This window comes from Melopsittacus undulatus, chromosome 1, assembly GCF_012275295.1.
Source record: "Melopsittacus undulatus isolate bMelUnd1 chromosome 1, bMelUnd1.mat.Z, whole genome shotgun sequence".
Lineage (NCBI taxonomy): Eukaryota > Metazoa > Chordata > Aves > Psittaciformes > Psittaculidae > Melopsittacus > Melopsittacus undulatus.
The window spans coordinates 97808599-97824896 of NC_047527.1; the positions used below are offsets into that span (position 1 = coordinate 97808599).

General features: G+C 49.7%; 1 protein-coding gene across 1 annotated transcript in view; it reads left to right on the forward strand.

Annotated features, from left to right (window-relative positions):
- SMARCC1 (SWI/SNF related BAF chromatin remodeling complex subunit C1) overlaps nt 1-9989 on the forward strand; it is an 87822-nt gene extending 77833 nt beyond the window's left edge. The window contains exons 27-28 of the mRNA XM_013127737.3: nt 6190-6366; nt 7989-9989. Of these exons, the coding sequence (XP_012983191.3) occupies nt 6190-6366; nt 7989-8074 (263 nt within the window). The 3' untranslated portion in view covers nt 8075-9989. The remainder of the gene's footprint in view (nt 1-6189; nt 6367-7988) is intronic.
- The last annotated feature ends 6309 nt before the right edge of the window (nt 9990-16298 follow it).

A 16298-nucleotide genomic window follows, 5' to 3' on the forward strand; every position in this document is an offset into this window, starting at 1 on the left:
CATCCCTCATAGCTGTGAATATCTCCTCTTTTTGCTACAAAGCCCTCAATGCCTTTGGGTGGTAGTTTATGTCCAATTTCTTGTTTTTGTGTGATTCAGCCCTTGCCACCTTTCTGCCCCCAGCAGTTTGAGTTGCCCAGTATCTGCTTCTACTTGTCTGTCTTTGCTTCCGCATGCTTGTAGCTGCAATCATTTCTGGTTTTGGGGGGTTGAAAAATACAGGAGTTAATGAAAAATAAAAGACCTACTCAAGCAGAGTTATTAAGAGCATAGTAATGTTGTCTTGATGTACCAAGTGGCTGCTCTTCTTTTGCAGTACCCTTTCACAGTAAATACTGGAATCAAAACGTGGGAGGAGTGTGAGGATGAGGACATACAGGGAAGCAGTGCTCATCTTGCTGTGTGAGCTAAGCTAGATCTGGACACAAGTTTCTGATGCTGAAGCTTGGTACACCATCTCTGTTGCTCTGTTCTCCAGCAAACTTCACTTTTCACTAGTAGGTTTTGAGTGTGTGCATATCCTGGGTCAGCCCAGAGTTTGATGTCACTGCCTTTGACCGGACAGATTGCAAATGCTTCCTGTAGACTGTTAAGAAACAGGGTAAATGCAAATCAAGCCTTCCACAGTCATGTTCCTCGAGCATTTTGACACTGGTGCTTAGGGGCTGCTTATAACTGATGGACATGTTGTCTACCTGGACTTGTCAGTGACATGGACAGTGGGATTGAGCGCGCCCACAGCAAGTTTGCCAATGACACCAAGCTGCGTGGTTCGGTTGATGTGCTGGAGGGAAGGAATGCCATCCAGAGGGACCTTGACACGCTTGTGAGGTGGGCTGATGCCAACCTCATGAAGTTTAACCATGCCAAGTGCAAGGTCCTACTCCTGGGTCAGAGCAATCCCAGGCACAGCTACAGGTTGGGCAGAGAAGAGATTCAGAGCAGCCCTGTGGAGAAGGACCTGGGGGTGTTGGTTGATGAGAAAATGAACATGAGGCGGCTTCAGTGTGTGCTTGCAGTCCAGAAAGCCAACCGTATCCTGGGCTGCATCAAGAGGAGCGTGACCAGCAGGTCAAAGGAGGTGATCCTGCCCCTCTGCTCTGCCCTCATGAGACCTCACTTGGAGTATTGTGTGCAGTTCTGGTGTCCTCAACATCAAAAGGACATGGAACTGTTGGAACAAGTGCAGAGGAGGGCCACGAGGATGATCAGGGGACTGGAGCACCTCCCATATGAAGACAGGCTGAGAAAGTTGGGGCTGTTCAGCCTGGAGAAGAGAAGGCTGCGTGGAGACCTCATAGCAGCCTTCCAGTATCTGAAGGGGGCCTACAGGGATGGTGGGGAGGGACTCTTCATGAGGGACTGTAGTGACAGGACAAGGGGTAACGGGTTAAAACTTAAACAGGGGAAGTTTAGACTGGATATAAGGAAGTTCTTTACTGTTAGGGTGGTGAGGTACTGGAATGGGTTGCCCAAGGAAGCTGTGAATGCTCCATCCCTGACGATGTTCAAGGCCAGGTTGGACAGAGCCTTGGGTGATATGGTTTAGTGTGAGGTGTCCCTGCCCATGGCAGGGGGGTTGGACCTATATGATCTTAAGGTCCTTTCCAACCCTAACTATTCTATGATTCTAACTAATGTGTTCAGAGCCACTAACAGACATGCCCTCTGCAGTTTGTGTTGGCAAGTTCCATGGTTTAAATTTGGTAAAAGCAGGTTTTTAAACTTGCAGCATTAGCAATTGTGATGGTCACCTTTAATTCTGTATTCGAGGAAACTAAAGGCTTCCCATTTGCTTTTCCCATGGCATGTGTAAGATCATAAGAGGTGTAAGCTGTCATCTCTTCCCCTATGCAGACTTTCTTCCAAGTACCCTGATGGGCATCAGTTGTGTCTCGGAGTCCCTACACTGAGTCCACTTCTCTGTTAAATAGTATTTTGAGTCCACTAGAAGACTTCAAACTGACCAGGAATACACAGCCTGTCAGTACAGTGAGGCAGATCCTCACATTCTCTGCTTGCCTGTGAAACAAAACCAGCCTGCAGTGGTGTTCTGTTGTGGACCCAAAGGAAGAGGCTAGATTTGCAAGGGCAGCTTCTGAATGTCCAAGCTGCTCCTGGAGCACTTCTCAGGTAAATGGAGCAGAATATAAATTTTTCCTGGAAAGTAACTACTTTGGGTTGTTGTTGCCACGATGTTTCTTTCATAAGGGAAGAGAGCAGGGCATCAGTTACCAACCTGGCCATGGCATCCCCCTTTTCTTCTTTGCAGATTGAGATTGTTGGTGAGACAGGATTTTTTTTCACATTTCTTTTAGTAGTTCACCCTGAACTTCCAGCAACTGAAACTCAAGCTGCTGCTTCATATGCTGTGACGGTAGTGCCACAGGTCAGAATGTAACATCGGGCATGTCCTGAGTTCCTACAGCTGTCTTCTGTAAATCAGGGGAAAATCCCAAATTCTGGAGCTTTACCAGCTGCCATTGTGCAGCTGCATCCTCTGACAGGCTGTGCTTCAGAGCTGATCTTCAGGCTGGGACCATATGTACCCCTGGGCTTGTTTCTGCACACGGGCAGCCTTGTGGGGTAGAGAAGAGCTGCTTGCTTGTCTACCTGCCATGCTTATGTTGGAAGCTCAGCACTAGCACAGAACTGATTACAAAGAGCCTGCAAATAGGAAGTCTGGGGCTGTTTGAAAACCCACCAGCATTTTGTTTCTTAACAGCACTGATCCTGTAGCTCTTGACCCACTTCTAACACTAATAGATCACTATGTCTTTTAAGTCTCAGCCCATGCCTGGCCATTACTTTCAGTGACAGTGTTCTCATGTTGCCTGCCATACCCTCTCTGCTCAGTCCTCATCTCACAGTGAGCTGGACCAAAACAGATGCACAGATGCCAGCAGCAGCAAATTCATGCCGCATCTGCTTAAATCTTCAGTTATCTGCATATTATCCGTTGATACGCTCGAGGGCAGGGCTGCCAATCAGGAGGGCTGAGGCAGGCTGGAGGAATGGGCTGACAGAAGCCTTGTGAGATTCAGCAAGGACAAAGGCAAAGTCCTCTACCTGGGAGGACTAACCCCAAGCAGCAGCTCTTCAGAAAAGGTCCTATGGATCCTGGTGGACAGCAAGCAGAGTGTGAGCTGGCAGAGACTGGCAGCGTTTCAGGCTCTACAAACGGGAACACAGGCAACAGACTGAGGGGTGTGATTATCCCCCACCCTGCTCACTAGTTGTTAGGCAGCATCTGGAGGACTGGGTCCTGCAGTGCAAGAAAGCGATCGATCAAAGTGGACTGAATTCAGAGGGCCACTAAAGATGCTCTGAGGGCCTGAGCAATTTCCCCATAGAGAGAACGTACCAGCAGCCCTACAATACCTATGAGGAGATCATCAAGAAGACAGGCTTTTCAGTGAAGGGGGAGCAGTAAAAGTGACGGAGATAACACTTCAGTCATCTTAGAGTGCTGCTGCTTAAGATGGTATGGTAAACAGGCAACACTGAGGAACATCCAGCTCAACTTGTCTGTAAAGGGAAAACCAGTCACTGGAGCTCTTGAATGCTGGTCCTTGGTCACCTTGAGTTACCCACAAAGGCATGCCACATAATTTTAGGATATGTCCCACGTTTCAGCTGTTGACTGGAGGTGCAAGGATTCCAAGGGGCTTCTTCAAAACCACCTATTCACCATTACCAAAGCAGAAAATATTTTGTTGATAGTGGTTACAAAGGAGGATTAAAAGCTCAGATGTATACAGCTTTTCTGGCTGGCTGCTGCTGCTGCCACTCTGTAGTATGTAGCGATGGAAATTCCATTATGTGTGCTGCAGGCCGCCGATCAGCGATGGAATGTGTCCAGGGATAACTTTTCCTTTCCTTTGTAAATGTTTGAGAAATACAATTGTTTCTGTAGAGCTTCATATCTGCTGCTTGCCAGTATGCTGGTCTTGCTCCTGTAATCAGGCAACGTCAGGTTGGCACACAGACCTCTTGCTTGTATAACCTGGAGCTCCAATACTGTTTTCATGGTTCAGTGATTCACAATTCCTGTGAATTTAAGATTCTTCAGTATCTGCCAGGACTGTGTGAAGCCAGCAGGCTGTGGTGTGTTGGATTCTTTTTCACTGTTTAGTGGCACTGGTTTCAGAAGCAAGTACTGCCTTATACTCAGAGTACTGCATCCAGCTCTAAGGCCACCAGAATAAGAAGGCACATGGAGCTGTTGGAGCAAGTCCAGAGGAGGCCATGAAGATGCTCCAAAAGCTGAAGCACCTCTGCTATGGAGACAGGCTGAGAGAGATGGGCTTGTTTAGCCTGGAGAGGAGAAGGATCTGGGGACACCTTAGAGCATCTTCCAGTGCATAAAGGGGCCAACAAGAAAGCTGAAGAGGGGCTTTTGACAAGGGCAGGTAGGGACAGGACAATGGGGAATGGATTTAACCTGACAGAGGGGAGATTGAGATGAGATGTGAGGAAGAAGCTCTTCCCTGTGAGGGTGGTGAGGCCCTGGCACAGGTTGCCCAGAGAAGCTGTGGCTGCCCCATCCCTGGCAGTGTTCAAGGCCAGGTTGGATGGGACTTGGAGCAACCTGGTCTGGTGGAAGGTGTCCCTGCCTGTGGCAGGGGGTTGGAACTGGATGGGCTTTAATGTCCCTCCCATTTTTTGATTTTATGATATTCTGGAAGGATGTGGTTTAGCAGGGCAGTCTTACGTGGTTAGCAAAGGCACCAAACAGCAGGGAAGTGGAGAGAGTTTATGTGTGTTGTTTTTTTTCTTTTTAAACTGTTGTTCAGTAGGTAATTCTGCATGATTGGACTGTTCTTCAGTGGTCCCTCTAGCTTTTTGATGGAGGTGGAGAAGGATTTGTGATGGCTGCTAAACCTTACCTCTGTGAGAGCCTGGGTTGTGGCTCTCAGGCAGCTGTTTCTGTACAGGCATTACACAGTGACAGCTCTGAAGGAGCAGGGTTTGCTTTTGATCACTGGTGTTAAAGTGCAGATTATTACTCTTCTAGATCACAAATTCCCAACCATTCAGGTGTAGCTCACCATTTCCTCTTGGGCAAAGTGAAGACTTTGCTTTGTCTTCTGTCTGCCGTGGCTGTATGAAGTTGCTTGTGGGGCCATGTGGTCCTGCCTCTGGCTGGAGGATGCTGGCTAGGATCTGTAACCAACCCATTCCAGGCAATAGCTTATGAGCTTGGTGCAGTTTCCTCACATCTTACAAAATGGAAGCAACAGATACAAGCAAAATATTATTCAAAGCTCTCGTTCCAAAGCTGAGCTTAAGAGTTAATAGTGTTTGTGCTAAAGTATTGACTTGGACACAAATCCAGAGGTCTGACTTTCTTGGCTTTAACCACAGGTGTGGCTGTTATGCTTTTAATGTACGTTCAGAGCCTCTTTGTAGTTGAGGGTTCTGTCACCATATTTTACTTCCCATAATCACCTGAGGTTTGGGGTGGAATAAGCTCTCCTGAAAGAAGTCTTTACAATCCATGCCTAATAGCTGCTTTTCTAACTAAAATACTGTACCTTCGTGTAAAAGTTAATGTAATTGGATTATGCAAAATAATCTCTTATAGTGAGGTTTTAAAGCAGTTAATAATAAGCAAGTTGGAGGTGTCTAAAGCTGGGTGATGCCAGCAGTTCCTTTGTGCAGCTGAAACGTAAAAGGTCTCTTACAGAGCTGATATGTAAGAAAGACTTACTGGAACCCTCTCTCACATTAAAATCAGGTTTTTAAGAGTAGAAATTTCTCTACACTGAAACTTCTAACTTTATGATTTCAGATCCCCCATTAAATTAATCCATTAAGCTTTGTGGCTGCTCTGTTTCGTCACGTGCTCTTAATTTGATGCTTCGTTGTTCTAATGTAATTTGTTTCCACTCCCTCTTTAGATTGTTATCAAATGCCTTTTTAGCGGGGGTTTACTTAAAATTCTGGGGTTTGACTGTGTTACCTCCCACTTGCTTCTTGATGTTTGAGATTACAAGGTTCCGAAGGCGCTCTTCCCAAAGGGAGTGTGTTGATTTGGGGGAGGAGAAAAAGGTGTTTGGAGCATGTATGGAGTTGCCCATCATTCAAAAGACTTTTTCCTCACTTCTCAGAGAACAACTAGATTCTGTTTTTCTCCTCCAATCACTTCCATGAGTCTCACATTGTGTCTCTTCACTGCTCTTGTAGGTCAGATTCCAGGGCCCGGTTCGATGATACCCGGACAGCCCATGCCAGGCCGGATGATGCCAAGTGTGGCAGCCAACATCCATCCAGCTGGTGGTGGTCCCCCCCCACCTGGCATGTCACCGATGACAGGAAATCTAATTGGACCTCGTGTTCCTCTAGCAGCTCCGAATGGCATGTGTAAGTGGATGTCCAGCAGACAGCATTTCGAATATATCTGGTGTGGCTTTTTCTGTCGCTTACCTTGTTGCTGCAAAACTCATTGCAGTTGAAACCCCTTTATCTGCTGCAGGAATAATAGGATCTGTGCATGTTGGAGGCCAAAGACTAGTGCCAGAGGTGTGCTTGAAGCTTTAAGTGCTTGTCTCCCCTCTAGGTATTCAAACATATTTCATTGTCCTGTATTTTATTTATAGCATCCCTTATTTTATTTATAATGGCAGTAGGGCTCTGTGGTCATCATCAAAAATTGCTTCTGACTTGCTCTGGAAGAATGCACAGTAGCGGTTCAGGAATTAACAATATTTAAATCCTTACATAGCGGAGGCAAGAATACAGTTCAGTTCAACAATGCCTTGCTGAAAACTTGGCATTCTGATACTAGAAGGAAGAAGTCCTAATTAGGAAGAAGCAAAAGGTATATTGGGAATGTTCCTTACACAATATAAATACCTACACCTCCAAAACTGAAGCTGATTTATGCCAGCCAAAAAAAGCAGTAGCTCCTGTGTGGGTGTTACTTCAAACTAGTGTGAGAATTTGGCCAAAGCCAGGAAGCAAAAAAGAAGCTGGTGTTGCCGGTGTAGGATGCTCTGCTGTGAATTCCTCAATGTATTTGTCTGTATTAGCTGCAGCCTGGGACAAGCTGCTGATCTGCTTCAGCACGTCAGCCTTAACCCCAGAAATGTTCCTCGGCACACAGCTGTCACCAGACAGGCAAAAGTTGTGATGGCTTGTAGTGTCTCTTCCAAAAAATAATTGGGAAAAGCCATCCCGTTTTAGCCTCAGCTGAAGGGAGTTGCTGAGGAATACTGACTCATTGGTGTTAACCAGCATAAGCATGAGATACTCCCCTCTGATGCTATTTTTGTTCAAACATTGCTCCTTATTCTTTTGGTGCTGTAGCTTTACTTAGTTTTCCTCCCTTTTTTCTGAGCCTCTACCACTGGGAATATCTTACGTCAGGTTACATTCCTGCTTGCTCTCTTCCCTTATCTTAATTTCTTTTTTCCCCTCCCCTACTGAACAAGTCAGTCATGTTCCATTAACATCTCCTCTCTGTGCACGAAAGCTGGCCTTTTGTATCCTTCATTTCTTTCCTCCTACTTGCTGCATCTGTGGATTCCTCTACTTTAACCTACATACACTGCTCAGAGCTTAAGTGCAGGCTCTGTTTATATAAAATCTATTGTTCCATCTATCTTTAAAGAAAAGAGACATAATCTAAAGGTTCAAGCACAGGGGTGGGAGATGAGAAATGCTAATTCCAGCTGAAGGCTGCTTGATGTGAACTTTGCCAGCTACTGAGCTGTCATCTTTTCCGTAAAATATGGGAATCTTTTTTCCCTCTTTCACAGAGTCCACACAGTGCTTAGTGGTTGAAGACCACAATAAAACATGCAGTGAATCTTCCTTGGGAAGCTGCAGTCATGGCCGTTTCTGGGAACAGTCCTTGTTGCTCTTTCCTCCAACAGCCACATCTTCTGTGGCACATAGACACCTGGGCATTGGCTTTGGGTTCCTTTTCCATATTCAACCCTTCCTGGTGTCCTGCTCACTGTTTCTCTGCTGTTTTTCCACAGATCCCCCTCCAGCACAGCCACCTCCACCAGCAGAAGGAGTGACTCCACCTCCAGCAGCAGCCCCACCAGCCTCAGCCGCTCCCTAAAGCAGTCAAGGAAGAAGGAACTTCTACAGCAACATAGTGGTGACCAAAAATGAATTCCTCAGTTACCTCCTGTTGGCCTGCCCCAGTTGTGTATGTGTGTATATGCATACACAGATACAAGCACATTATACACAGCATCTGCCCACCACTACGACTACTCGTAACCTGGCAATAGTCTGCATTGCTTTGGGAAAGCTTTAGATCAAAGACGCCAGTAGTGCCTCCATGTTGCTGGTGGGAAGTCCTTTATGCTTTGGTCTGCTTGCCTTTCAGGGTGTGCTCAACTCTGGTTTCTTTCATCTTGGTGTTTTGAACTTTAGGTTCTCCTGGGGTGGGTAAAAAAGAACCAAGCTTGCACAGTGTAGGCATGAGCTGAGCTTTAGGAAGGTGCATGTACCCACTCCATCTGTGATCTAATGTTTTGAGTTCTCCAGGTAGAGCAAAGCATCAAGGTTGATGCCAAACCAGTGTTTTGAACAGAGAAGGAAAAGAAGGGCATGCTGTAGCACAGAAGGTGCAGGAATGCCACTGTGTTCATCACAGATATCTCATCATCATTAAGGACAGTAGCTGAGTCCTGGGGCTGCCTCACTAACTTATTAAAGAAAATATTGATCCAGTGCAAATGAAGCCAGGAGTGAATCAATTGGAATAAAACCACTCAATGGTAGGAGTTTTCTTGCTCCAGTTTTTACCTTTCTTTTGCCTTTGAAGGTGGTAGTTGAACCTCTTGAGTAGTTTGGTACAGTAGCCAACTGAGGAATAAACCCATGGTTTTTAGTCCCTCTTTTTGGAGCATATACTTTTTACTTTTTAAAATGAACAAAACAAAAAAAAAGTAGATAGCGAAGAAGTGCTAGCATTTGGGATTGGGTTGGGATGGCTGGGATGCAAATGCCAGAACTACCTCCTGTGGACAGCTGAGGTGGGCAGAGTCAGCGACCGTGGGTCACATCTCCAGGACAGCTCACACATCACCTTCCACTCACTGAGCTTCCATGGTCTCTGGGGGGTTGAGGTGTGAGGGAGCAGCTTCAGCAGGCAAATCTAGGAGCACTCATTGAGACCATCACACACAGACCTTCAGGCTGCCAACAGCTGCCTCTTTGCTCATCGTTAGTGACTGCAGAAAATCTTTTACCCCTTGTGGTTTGGGTTCTCTGCTCTCTTCCTGGTATAAGAGCGTTTGCCAGGTTTCCTTGCAAAAAGCCTGGCACCTGCCTACTTGTTTAAAAGGTGGCTTTCAGCAACCAAGTGCAAGGTGGTGGCCTGAGTATTGATCGGAGAGAGAGCTCTCAAAAATCTGAAACCTGCAGAACCACCTATACCATTAAAAACAAGGTTTTCCTTTGAAGAGCACTCAGGTGATCGACTCATCAATGCTACTGGTTGAATTTCCCAGGTCCTGCAAGCACATGAGTGCAAATTAACCAGTTCTGGGCTGCATGCTCAGATGATCATCTGCAGCCTTGTTACTTCCAGCACACAGGAATGACACTTTCCACTGTCAACCTCTTAAGAATCCACAGTGCCTAGCAGAGAACGGTCAGGGCCTGCCTGCCTTCCACCTCCCACAAAGGAAATTCAGCCCCAATGTTACCTTTCCCTCCAGGATCTTTGGGGTGAGCATGGGATTTTCTGGTTCAGACTGTAGTCCAGTTTAGCATAACCTCAGGTTGTTTTTAGCGTGATCAACTTCAAATATAAAGGATCCTGATGGAGACTATTTTTTACTGTACTAGTGATGTTCCTACAGAGTACCTGAATTCTTGACACTGTTGTGTTTCTGTATAAATAATACATGTGCTGACTTTTTCATCTGATCCTATGTACAGGGCCGGTTTTATTCCTGCAACACAGCCTCCCAATTTTGTGAAATAAATCAAAAAACAATGTGGTTTTTGTACAAAATTTGCGCCACTTTGTCTGGAGTCTCCTTTCCCTCCGTGTGTGTTGTGGATGAGCTGAGAATTGTTAATATGATATGGGGTTATTTTGGGGCTGCATTTTGACTACAGTGGAGTGAGCGCAAAGCCTGATCTTGTTACTCTGCGAGGTGGGAGATACCAAAGCAGTGCAGGCAAGCAAAGGCCTTTTACAATGCGCTCGGCAGTCCCCTGCTTTGGAAAATGGTATTTCACATTTAAAAAGCTTAATGAATGTGGACAAGGTAAAACGGCATTTGAGGCCTGATGGGATTATTTCTGTTTGATTCCTGCTTTCCCCACTGTTGTGCTGTGGACAGTCGCTCGGGCTCGTGTTCCCAGTTGAATCACACACTTGAAAGAAGAGCTCTGAAGTGGCAGATTTTAATAGAGGAGGGCTGGGCATGCTGACCGAGCAGGATCCCACTGTTCCTCTATTCCCATACCAGCTTCGCTGTTAATTGTTTAATTCAGATGCCTGTTCAGATCTTTTGTCCTCTCCTGTAGGGGTCCGGAGGCTGCCAGGGTAGTTTGCCTTTTTAGTTAAACTGAAACCAGGAATCCAATCAGGATTATATCCTAAATGCTGTTGCTACTTCCCGTAAGAGCCTTTTCCTCTGAGGAAGTGTGCTAATGGTGCTCCTTCGCAAGCATCCCACATGTAATACCCACAGTCCCTAATTCCCTGAAGCTGGAGAAGGAAAAGCAGAGGGGTGGAAATGTGTCTTCAGGTCCAGGACACCCCATGAAAGCCCCATCTGCAGTTGGGGAACCCTTTTTGGGTGTCATGAGAAGTCTGGGGCTGGGGTCCTCTGCCAAACGCTCCCTTGGTGGGCTCCATGATACTGCTCATGTTGGGTCCAGGTGGGAAGGTGAGGAGTGCAGCCTTGGCACTCTGGGTGCCTTGGGCAGGCCTTGTCCCTTATGATTGCACCCTTCTCATCCTGAGATTGTCATTTTCCCTTCTCTCAACCTTTTTCCTAAGGAGCATAAATGGTAAATCATAGCATCAATTGTTGAATGCTTTTTTTTTCTACTGATGGGCCTTTAAAGCTTTGCGTCACCAAAGACAGCTGAGGCTGGGCCATTACCTTGACTGGGTGTTGGTCTGGATGCAGTTTGGGCCCACACTTGCTGTATGGATGTTAGATCCCCCCAGCTGGTCCTGGTGATGGGGTGGGAGCAGTACTGAAGGGCTTGGCTCACTTTGGCTGCTGGGGTGTGAAGCAGTGATGGATTGGAAAGAGCAAATTCCCATTGACAGCTGTATGAGGGGACCACAGTAAAGCTTGAAGGCACATTTAGGACAGGGCCCTAACCTGTAGCTCTTGAAACTGGTGCAGTGTCCACTCCAACACTGCGGTAGTGTCTTTGAGGCCAAGATGGTTTTGGATTGTATGGAAGCTCATCTTGGTGCCAAACCTTTCTGCTGTCCTCAAAATACTAGCTGTCCTTCCTGTTAATACACGCTGCTAGGAGGAGGTTACATCTTCATCCAAATAATCTGGTAGTGCCAGAGCCAGGGATGGGACGTGCAGGTTTCTTTTAGCACTGTTGCCTTGTTGGCACAAGAGGTGATGCGGCAGTGGACCAGGAGCGGCAACAGGCATTCGCACCCCTGCCTGCACTTGGCTCAGCTTCTGGTAATATCCTAAAACTCCCTGTTGTGGCTGTGTGCTGTCCAGCCATACCAGCTCCACCATGCGGTTCCTAATAAGCTGTTTGGGGTTTTTTCCCCTGGGCTTATTTAAAGCCAAAAATGCACATTAGGGCTCCTAAAGAGTTGGGGTGCAAGTGTGCATTGTTCTTCAATGCGTTTAGTTCAATTCCTGTGCCTTTCTCACAAGAAATTTTTAAAACAGAGGATTTGGCAAGGCTGGAAACCTTTTCAGACTCCACAGGTTTTATAGCAACAAGGGGGTAACCCCAAAGGGTAGGATCAGACACAGCACCCATCCCATGGGCTAATCCCCCCAAATCCTGGTAGGAACCAATGTGCCCCAGACAATTGGTGGCAGTGGGTGACCTGCCAATGGCTTGGGTGTGCTGGAGCTGGTGCCCTGCCTGGCTCTCTAGGAACAGCGTTGCTGTTTGTCTGCACCATCTCCTGCCTGCTCGCATGTGCTGTCTGTGTGGGATTTTCATTGGAACCTCCCCTCCCCTGCTAGGGCACCCTTTTCTGCATCCCTGGGAGCGGTTGCCTGGAGGCTGCAATGGGAAACCCAGGGGTGCTTACCTGGATTTTTTTGCCCTTCCAAGTTAAAGTGTAATAACCCCAACCCAGTCTCCATCAAAACCAGCAGCCTTCCTAGCATCCTCCCAGGTTTCTAGCACCAGGTTTGGATTGGCAGTGTTGATGGTCACCAACACAAAGTCTGTGGTGCTGAGGTGACTGAGTGCCATGGGGAGGAGCAGGGCTCCAGTGCCAGATGATCCAGCAGGCAAAAACCTGGACCAGCAACTTCCACAGCACACGGTTCAGCCCAGGTCCCACTGGGTACTCCCTGAGTACCGGTTCATGTGCAGTTGGAAGAGCCACCATATCCCTGCAGGATCCAGTTTGTGGAAATGCCTTGCTCTGTCCTAGCACTGGGGATCGGGGAAAGGCAGCTCTGTCCTTGGAGGATGCTCAGCAGAGTTATTTCTGCAAACCCAACATAGAAGGCAACATGGGGCTGCTGGAGCAAGTCCACAGGAGGCCATGAAGATGCTCTGAGGGATGGAGCACCTCTGCTATGAAGACAGGCTGAGAGGCTTGTTCAGCCTGGAGAAGAGAAGGCTCCAGGGTGACCTTAGAGCAGCTTCCAGTGCCTAAAGGGGCCAACAAGAAAGCTGAAGAGGGGCTTTTGACAAGGGCAGGTAGGGACAGGACAAGGGGGAATGGATTTAAACTGACAGAGGGGAGATTGAGATGGGATCTGAGGAAGAAGTTCTTCCCTGTGAGGGTGGTGAGGCCCTGGCACAGGTTGCCCAGAGAAGCTGTGGCTGCCCCATCCCTGACAGTGTTCAAGACCAGGTTGGACAGGGCTTAGAGCAACCTGGTCTGGTGGAAGGTGTCCCTGTCTGTGGCAGGGGGGTGGAGCTGGATGAGCTTTAAGATCACCCAAACCATCAAACCCAGCAGCCTTTCTGGTTTTCCATTCCACATTACAGCTCTCCCACCTTCTCCTTCTGCATCTGTAGAGGAGCATGGCTCTAAAACAGCTGTTGCAGGGAGAGAATGAGCTGGGGGCTCTGCCCTTCCAGCTGGGGCTGCTTGGCCAATGTGGCTCTGCCTTTGTGACACTGCATCCTTAGAACCAAAGGTGCCATCTCCCTGTGCAGGTCAAGGAGTTTATTTTCCGATGATGCCAGCTGCAGCACCGCAGGGCGCGCAGGCACTGTGGATCCATGTGTGTCTCTACCTGGTGCTGCCAGCATCCTTCCCCGAGCTGCTCCTGCAATCCTAAACATAGCTCGTCTTCTGAGGACTTTGAATCAGACCAATTTTCAGATCAGCGCGGTGTCGGGAGCGGTTCGGGGTGTGACTGATGTGTGGTGGGTGAGTTTGTTCCCTGCTTCAGGCTGAAGGCAGCGGGGGAGCGGGGCCTGCAGGAGCACAGGGGAGGCTGAAGGCTCAGTGTAAGTCTCGCAGCTGCAGCAGCCAGCGGCTTCCTCCAGCTCTCGGTGTCGCATCAGCGCTCGTCACCTTGGAGCCGTGTCCTGGGAGGTGCCAGCCCCAATCAAGGACAGAGCTGTCCTGCTACAACCCCGCCTGCCTGGGCTGAGATTGACCTTGGGCTCAAGCTCACCGCTGAGGATGCTCTGAGAGAGGGGAGAGCTCGTGTGTCCAGGGCGAGCAGTGCCTGAGCTGCGGCAGAAAACACCCGGCTCAGTCCTGTCCAGTTCAACATTTCCTGAAGCTGTGATTCCTTTGCACCTTTCCAATCCTTGTTACTTTAAGGAAAATCGGGAAAAGGGTGGTTTGAATGTCTCCCATACGTGGATGAGGATGGAGGATGTCAGGCAGCAGCCTGGGGAGAGATAATGCAGGAAAGAGAAGCTGGTGGAGAAGTGCTGGCCCCAGCCCATCCAGCCCCCACCATCGACCCCTGTTATCCTGCATTGGTTCTGGTCGGTGCGGACACTGACATATGGGACAAAGCTGATTTGCCCTGTTCAGCCGATGCAAAGGAGCTCAGTCTGTGCCTCCTCCTGCCTGTCTGTGTGTCCCCATGGGGTCCCTGACCATAATCAGACCTGTCATCTGCACCCAGCTGGATGCCGGAGCAGATCCCTTGACTAGAGGAATGTGCTGGTGTGTGGCTGGCCCATGGCTGCCAGTACACTCAGGGAGCTGCCCATCAGGATGAGCTGGGATGTGGGGCTGAGCTGAGTGCTCCCCATGGTGTGGGCAGCATGAAGCAGAGCATGTCTGGGGGGGAGCAAAGCCCCCCATGGGTTTTTGGGGACCGTAACGTAGTGCAAGACTGTGAGCAGGGCTTTGCTGGGCAGAGGAGGGATTTGGAGTGAGATCCTTTCCCAGCTGCATGTGATGAGCTCCCTGGACAGACAGAGGGACAGAGCTCACACTGATTTGCTCTGGAAATGCCCCAGTCAGACCGTCCGTGCGGCTGCGTTTCATAATCTCTTAATTCTCCTCCAATGTTTTCAGTAATTCCCTCAGGAAAATACGCACTTGGCGGCAGCAGCCTGTGAGGAGGGAGCTGCTGTTCAGTTCCTTCTGTGAGACTGAAGCGAGCGCAGCCACTGCCTGTCTCTGTCCCGCAGCCCCTCACCCAAGCCTCTGTTGCTGTTCCTGCTTCTGCCAGAGACAAATCTGAGGCAGGTTTGTAGGAAACGTGGTGAAATCAGAATCACGAGGTGGCTCTGGATCCCGTGCTGTGCTCGGCTGCCTTCTCTGCTCCTGAATGTAAGCGTAGTGATGGAGCCTGATGCATTAAGGCTCTGCCACACTTTACCCACTGCATGTCCTGGGGGTGCAGGAGGCTCCAAAATTCAGCGCCCAGCTGGATGATACCAGCTGGATGGATGGTACCACCCAGCACATCCCTGCCTGGAGCATGGCATCCACCCTTGTCCTCCCCTCTCTGCTGCTGCAGCTGAGCTCTGCCCACAGAGGGTGGCAACACCCTTGGTCCTCCCTCACCCACCTTAGTTTACTGATGGGGCCTAATCCAGAGCCATGGATAGGTGCAAAGCCTGCACCAGGGGGAGGCTCTTCCCATGGTCTGCATGGAAATGTGATGGGCTCCATCCTGTAGAACGGGGGGAAAGCAGCCTCCAACAGAAGCTGGGGCTGCCAACACCCCTTTATCACCCATGGGATCCAGGGCAAGGTCCGTCCTCCCTGTGGCACTCAGCACACTGGGGTGATGGGACACCAGCATGGGCTGCCCCGAGGGCTGGTGGAGCCTCCAGTTATGGAGATGTCCAAGAGCCAGACAGATGTGGTCCTGGGCAACCTGCTCCAGGCTTGAGCTGGGCTTGGCCCTGATGGTCTCAGGGCTTCTGCCAGCCCCATAAGCTCCCTGCCCCCAGGAATTACTGTGAGCACTGGAAGCTTCTGTGGGCTTGAGAAGCACTTGAGCATAAACACCTTGAGCCATCGTTGCTGCGTGCTGGCACTCTTCATGGGGAACGGTTTGGGTGCAGGATGGGTGCTGCTGCCCTGCCCAGGCTCCATCTCCCTGCCCCATGTCGCTTCTTCAGCACCATCCCATCCCCAGGATCCCACCCTTGGCCTCTTGCTGGGATGGCAGGGACACAGTGGGGGGGACCCCCATCCCTGGGACCCCGATGCCCCTTCCTGACCCTTTTCCCTGGCTGTCATGGCTGTGTCCCCCCATCCATCCCGGCGGCCCCTCGGCTGGTCCCCTTGGAAACGCATCCAGGGGCGGAAGCACGGGGAATATTAAGCAGGTGCAGCCCCTTCAATCCCCCTTTGAGAGGGGACAGAGCAGCGCTTGTTCCCAGCACAGGGAGCTTGGCCAGGCGCGGCTGCTGATACTGGGGGAGAGGGGACCCCGGCCCCCCCCAGCCCAGCACCCCCAGCCCCTGCAGCCTTCCCCCCCACCACCCCCCCGTGGCTGCCCCTCTGTGTGGCCTGGGGTGGGATGGGGTGCACAGTGGATGATGGGGGGGGTCACAGCTGAGCTGATGTGGGTCTCACACAGAGGCTGGGAAGTACTGAAATGGGGTCCCCCAGGAGCACCCACTGCTCCCCAAAGCCCCGGCCCTGCCCCGAGCATCCTTCTGTGCCGCGGGATGCAGGAGCAGCCATGGCTGGCACATTCCTG